The sequence below is a fragment of the Corylus avellana genome, chromosome ca9, assembly GCF_901000735.1.
Source record: "Corylus avellana chromosome ca9, CavTom2PMs-1.0".
Lineage (NCBI taxonomy): Eukaryota > Viridiplantae > Streptophyta > Magnoliopsida > Fagales > Betulaceae > Corylus > Corylus avellana.
In genome coordinates, this window is record NC_081549.1 from 14276651 (window position 1) to 14283856 (window position 7206).

The 7206-nt window shown below is 46.0% G+C and overlaps 1 protein-coding gene across 1 annotated transcript; it reads right to left on the bottom strand.

Moving 5' to 3' along the window:
- Positions 1-2839: 2839 nt before the first annotated feature.
- Positions 2840-3163, bottom strand: LOC132162345 (uncharacterized). Its single transcript, XM_059572587.1, has one exon. It carries the CDS (start codon positions 3161-3163, stop codon positions 2840-2842), a length of 324 nt encoding a protein of 107 aa, XP_059428570.1.
- Positions 3164-7206: the final 4043 nt, after the last annotated feature.

Consider the following 7206-nt stretch of genomic DNA (forward strand, 5'->3'; position numbering starts at 1 on the left):
CAAGAATGCAATATCATGACCATCATGGTTCTCAGTCATTAACAAGCTTAATAAAACAAACACTATCTTCACAATTTCAGGAAATTACAACTTAGCTTCAATCATGGCAATTATGAGATATTACAAAATTCAACTAGTGTATGTGAACTCAACACATAGTCATGGGATTTCAAAACTAATCTCAATCATGCATGGATCAATACTCAAAATTCATTAGACTCCCCATCGGATAAAACAACCAAGGCAAAAATTTTCTCTCTATTTATTTATTTATTTTTAATCACTTAGCTCCCTTAAGCTTTTTGATTGACCCATGTATCGAGCGTTAGGCCAATGACTCTCAAACCAGATGGTTTTAGGGCATGAGGTGTAAAGACACCCCTAAGGACTTACTAACTCGAGTCAAAAAGGCTACAAAGCTAAGCTACATTTTTTTATTTTTTTTATTTTTTTATTTTTATCAATCAAACCAAACTTCTCACTTTTTGATGCGAACACTCACTGCTTAATGAGGCAAGAGGTCCGGTTACTTGGTGGAAAGTTTAAAATGATCATTTTTTTTTTTTTGAAATTTATGCCAAGGTCATTTTCCCAATAAGTTGCCCAACTACATTCCGAATATTAAAACCATACATTATTGATTCTAGATTTTATGCCCCACAGACTACATGCTAGTGTGCTTGTGAAAATCAAATTGAACAAGTAATATTTCATGCTGCCAATGAGAGTAACACAATTTTAATTCCTTAATCAAGTGATCATGTGTTTGTCATATTAAGCCCATCAATGAATTTCAAATCACAACAGGAAAATTAATTGCATGCTCAGAACTAACATGTATGCCCATACCCCCAACTTAAAACACACAATGTCCTCAGTGTGTGGAAAACAACAGTAAAACAGTTCAACGGAGAGAAGTACCTAACCTGTCACTGTGGCATAGAAGAAGATGCCCCTGAATGAGGTGGCAGCCGTGCCAAAATGGTGCACAACAGTTCTTGCTGGGCTTCAAATCTTTCATCTGCCAGGCGCTTATCCTCCGCCCTCTGGGTAGCCAGCTCAGATCGGAGCTCCTGCAGTTCTTTGTGGAGGGACTCATATTATGACATGCTCATAGTAACGGTCACCGCCACTCCCTCTCTGTCTACCGGCTCAGCTATAGGTGGCTCATTGTGTATAGGCCCATCGACCTCCCTGACGACCTCAGCTGCTGCAGGCTCCCGACGTCGTCTCGTCATATAGAAACAACTCTGGTTCCACTAGATCAGTCCGAACTGAGGGTGAGCAGAAATAAGCCCATCAGTGGGCGTACCCTTAATGCCTCGGGTCTAAAAGATATGGGTGAGGAGAAAAGGGAATTGGAGTCCCCATGAAGACGAACCCTGAGTGCATCGCACAATCGCCCCGTCCCAAAACTTGTGTATCTGATCCCAAATGAGCTGAGGGATGGAAATCCAAAAGCCTCTCTGAAAGGCATAAAGGGCCGTGAGGAAGGGGCCGCGCGTTGAGTTTTGTGTCCAAAGGGACACACATTTCGCTGCAAAATGAAATCCACGAAGCAAAGTCGGGAAGGCAGCAGGACCTTGCTTGTATAGTTGTGGAGATCATCGGTATAACGGCCGCGGTAGATGTCGTCCACAATATATTGCAGTGTCAGATCAGACGGTAGGTCTGAGTACCGATGGGAGCCATCCCAAGCCAAAATATTAGACGGGCACGCATGAGAACATTGCAAAGCAGCAGCAATGTCATCGGTGGTCAGCTCAACGTCCATGCCCGCCACCGATGAAGAGAGGATGCCCGGCCGAGAACAATCAAATGTGAGATGGGCATAAAATTCTCAGACCAGGACTTCGTAAACAACGGGGCTGACTGGCTGGAACAATGCGGTGAGGCCGCGGCGTTTACATTCTTTGACCGCCCACTTAGTTGCTTAGAGGCTTTGGAAGATGGTGTCAATGGCAAACGATGTTTCCAAAATAAGCTTCCGTTGCTTCCCACGGCGTGGTAACGGCTGAGATGGGGCTTTGGGGGTGGTATCCCGAGCGGGGGAAGACCAGGAGGTAGAAGCGGGGGCCGGAAGCATGACGTTGCTTCGTTGAGGCTTTTTGTCGAACACCTGGTGGGCACCTCAAGAGGGAAGTGGTAGAGAACCACCTTACTCAGCTGCCCAACCCCTTGCAAAGAAAAAAAAACACAACCCGGAGCAGTTTGTGTGTGGTGGAGCACCCACAGACTGCTATTTCCACAAAAAAAATTGAAAGAAAATGGTGACGGTGAGGTGTTGGGGAGAATGGGGGAGAGAAAAGTGGTCGGAGAGGGAGAAAGAGATTGGGGGAAGGACGGTGGTGGCGGCAGGGGGTGGTTCTACAGCCGTAGGGTGGGTGGCGTTGGGCGGTGTTTAGGGGCGATGGGTAGGTGGCATTGGGTGGTGTGGGGGAGAGAAGTGGGGATGCGGAGTATTGGGGTGCTGGGATATGCGGCGCTTGGGCGGGGAAATGGGGGAAAAAGAATGAGTCATGACCTAAAAAGGTCATATGAACCCTCTGAACGAGTGCGCTCGAGCGAGCGCTCGATCGCACTTGCACAAGGAGTGAACGGAAGGCCGGTAGTACGTTCGAGCGCTCCTGATGGTGCGCTCTAGTGCATTCGTGCAAGTGTGTGTTAGTGTTGAGCGTTTGCGCTAGATCCCACTCGGGGTGGGCTCAAGAGCAGGCCCGTGGTCTGGGATCGAGCGCACAATAGATGCGCTCGAGCCCAGGATGCCAGTGCCTCAATCAAAAAAGTAGACAGGATCCGTCAAATCGATGGATTCCACATCTGTACTTGGCTCAAAGTTCTAGATGCAGGGCTTCAACCTTTGACCGTTGACCTTGAACAGAGTGCCATCCATTGGGTCCCTCAATTCGGCGGCACCATGGGGCGACACCGAGGTGACTATGAAGGGGCCATCCCACCTGGAGCGAAGCTTCCCAGGGAAAAGCTGGAGTTTGGAATTGAAGAGCCATACTTTCTGGTCCAATAAAAATGTCTTGGGCAAGATATGTTTGTCATGAAAAGCCTTAGTCCAGTCCTTATAAAGGCAAACACTATCATATGCATCTCGCCGCAGCTCCTCCAACTCTATCAACTGAAGTTTCCAGTGGGGACCGGCTGCTTGCATGTCGAAATCGAACTACTTGATTGCCCACAGAGCCTTGTGTTCTAATTCCACAGGGAGGTGACACGCCTTGCCATATACCAGCCTTGTGTTTTAATTTCAATGGGAGTTTTATAAGCTGTGCGGTAGGCCCATAATGCATCATTAAGGTGCAAGGACCAATCCTTTTAGTCTGGCCTAACCGTCTTCTCCAGAATGTGCTTAATCTCCCGGTTAGAAACTTCCACTTGGCCATTTGTTTGAGGATGGTAGGGAGTGGCTACCTTATGTGTGACGGAGTACTTGAGAAGCAAGGCTTTGAAAAAAAGATTGCAAAAATGTCTACCTCCATCACTGATGATGGCCCGACGAGTACCAAATCTGCTGAACATGTTGGCTTGGAGGAACTTCACCACAACCTTGTGATCATTGGTCTTCGTGGCAATGGCTTCTACCCACTTAGAGACATAATCCACTCCTACCAAAATGTACTCATATGCACAAGATGGTGGGAAGGGTCCCATGAAGTTGATACCCCAGACATCAAAAATCTCTACAATGAGGATGGCGTTCAATGGCATCATGTCCCTCCGAGACATAGCTCCTAGGCGTTGACATCTCTCACAAGCCCGGCAGAATTCATGGGCATCTTTGAACAAGGTGGGCCATGTGAATCCGCATTGTAAAACCTTGGCTGCTCTCTTCTTGTTACTGAAATGTCCTCCACAAGCTAAAGAGTGATAGATTGTGAGAATACTGGAAAATTCACTCTCAGGGACACAGCGTCGGATGATCTGATCAGCACAATACTTGAACAACTCCGGATCTTCTCAAAATTAGAATCGAACTTTCTTGAAGAAGCAGTCCTTATCTTGCTTAGACCAATGAGAAGGAATACGTCCTGTAGCTAGATAATTGACAATATCGGCATACCATGGCAGATTTTACGCAGTGATTTCAAATAATTGCTCAACTGGGAAAGAGTCATGAACAGGAACCGGCTGGGGTGTCTCCAATAAAAGTCGTGACAAATGGTCGGCAACAACATTCTCAGTGCCCTTCTTGTCCCGAATCTCAATATCAAATTCTTGCAGAAGGAGTATCCAGCGGATCAATCGTGGCTTTGTTTCCTTCTTGGCCAGCAAATGTCGCAGAGCAGCATAATCAGAAAAAATGATAACCTTTGATCCCAAAAGATATGAGCGGAATTTATCCAGAGCAAAGACCACAGCTAGCAATTCTTTCTCGGTGGTTGTGTAATTGACTTGAGCCTCCATTAGAGTCTTGCTAGCATAACAAATGACATGAGGAAGCTTGCCTACCGGTTGTCCCAAAACTGCACCCACAGCATAGTCAGACGCATCACACATGATTTCAAAGGGCAAGGACCAGTCAAGAGGCTGCATGATGGGGGCAGCAGATAACAGAGACCGGAGCTTCTGGAATGCCTCGTGACATGCTTCATCAAAGTGAAAAGGGGCGTCCTTAGCAAGCAAGTTACATAAGGGCCTTGAAATTTTACTGAAGTCCTTAATGAAGCGGCAGTAGAAGCCTGCATGCCCTAGGAAGGAGTGGATCTACTTCACTAAAGTGGGTGGTGGTAAATTTTCAATGAGTTCAACTTTGGCCCGGTCCACCTCAATACCTCTTTTGGACACTATATGGCCCAAAACTATACCTTCCTGCACCATGAAGTGGCTCTTCTCCCCACTTAAAATCAGATTAGTTTCTTTGCAACGTTGAAGCACAAGTGAAAGATTCTGGAGACATTTATCGAAAGAAGATCCAAAAACAGAAAAATCATCCATAAATACCTCCAAAAATTTCTCCACCATGTCGGAGAAGATAGACATCATACATCTCTGGAATGTGGCAGGAGCATTGCATAAGCTGAAGGGCATGCGTCGGTAAGCAAAGGTGCCAAATGGACATGTGAACGTCGTCTTCTCTTGGTCTTAGGGTCAACTGCAACCTGATTACACCCGGAATAACCATCTAGGAAGCAATAGTAGCTTTGGCCAGCAAGATGCTCGAAAATTTGATCAATGAATGGGAGCAGGAATTGGTCCTTCCGGGTATGGGGATTGAGCTTTTGGTAGTCGATGCAAACCCGCCATCCCATGGTTGTGCACTGTGGAACCAACTCTCCAACAAAATTCTCAATGACGGTGATGCCAGATTTCTTTGGAACCACTTGAGTGGGGCTCACCCTTTTGCTATCTGAGATAGGGTAGATGATGCCTGCATCAAGTAACTTGACTACCTCTTTCATCACTACCTCTTTCATGTTTGGATTCAACCGGCGCTGTGCCTCACGGGAAGGTCGAGCATCTTCTCCCAAATGGATATTGTGCATACAGATAGAGGGGTCGATGCCTTTCAAATCTGCCATGGTCCATCCAATGGCCTCTTTGTACTTCTTTAACACTGCGAGCAGACTGTCTTCTTGGTCTTTTTGTAGGTCAAAAGAAATGATAATAGGCAGAGTGTTGTTAGATCCAAGAAATCCATACTTGACCTTTGCTAGCAGGGGCTTCAACTCAAGCTTCGGTGGAGAAAGTAGAGAAGGAACAGGAGGAGTGCTAGATGTCACAGGTAGGGGCTCCTCTACTACTCTCCATGGATGGAAATCTATGCTTGCGGCTGTTTCTAGCAAATCATGGACCTCTTTAATGTACTGGTTGGTGTTGAATTCTTCAAAGTCAAAGTAATCAGGCGGGCTTCCACTGGATCCTTTGTCAGGAGACTAGGTAGTGAATCTTCTACATATTCTTCAATGCTGTCCAAAAAGAAACACTCATTCTGATCAGGACAATGCTAAAATGTAGTAAAGATATTCAATCGAATCTTCATATTGCCAAATGAGATCTCCATGACTCCAGTTCGACAATCGATACATGCATTCGTTGTGGCTAAGAAATGACGCCCAAGGATGATAGGAACTAGCTTCTTAGGATTGGGCACAGGCTCGGTGTCAAGCATTATAAAGTTGACTGGGAAGAAAAATTTATCCACCTGGATGATCACATCTTCTACAATCCCTCTAAGCTTCTTAATCGAACGATCAGCTAGTTGCAGAATCACTGTGGTGGGCTTCAGCTCCCCTAGGCCAAGTTGCAAATATACTGAATATGGAAGTAAATTCACACCAGCTCCTAGATCTAAGAGTGCCTTATCAATTTCCCTTTTTTCGATGATGCATGAAATTGTAAGAGCCCCGGGGTCCTTGAACTTCGGAGGAGTGTTGTGCCTAATCAGGGAACTCACTTGCTTATTTAGAAGGACTTTCTTGGGGATGTTATTTCTGGTCTTCCTCTTTTGAGTACACAAGTCTTTAAGGAACTTGGCATAGGCAGGCACTTGGGCAATGGCATCAAGAAGAGGGAGATTGATTTTTACCTATTTGAACATCTCCATCATTCCTTGTATTTTCTCTCCTTGTTTCCCAAAGTGGGACGGTACCTTGAGACGTTCTGGGAAGGGAGCTCATGGCTCATATGGAATCTCTAGAGTGGGAGCTACTGATTACGAAGCCTCATTGCTTACTTGCTTGCATTTATCATTCTGCAGATTCCGTACAACCTCCGTGTGCTCACCCTTCTTCTCCTTCAAATGATTGTCAACTATTCTTCCGCTTCTCAAGGTGGTGATGGCTTGAACGTGCTGATGGTATGAAGTGCCCTCATCTACCATGTAGTGCCCCTTAGGATTTACCACCGGCAGACTCGGGAGCTTTCCTTCGTCCCTTCTATTGAGGGTGTTGGCAAGTTGTCCGACTTGAGATTCTAGCTTGGCAATGGATTGGGAGTGTGAGTTTATTATTTCTTCCTGAGATTTGACTGTCTGCTTTATCTCGCTCGCCAACTCACTCATCATTTTGAGCACCCTATCCTCAAAATTAGAATCTGTGGCCTGGTATTGCTGCTGTGGAGGCCGATAAGTAGAATAAGGTTGATAGGGCTGCCTATTGGATTAGGCTTGATTGTGTGGCCCTGGGGCTAAGTTGCCCGAATTTGGATTCTTCCATGAGAAATTTGGATGATTTCTCCACCCGGGGTTGTAGGAAT

Excerpts from the sequence above, each read along its gene's own strand:
- LOC132162345 (XM_059572587.1), bottom strand. The coding sequence starts at position 3,163 with ATGCAAGCAGCCGGTCCCCACTGGAAACTTCAGTTGATAGAGTTGGAG.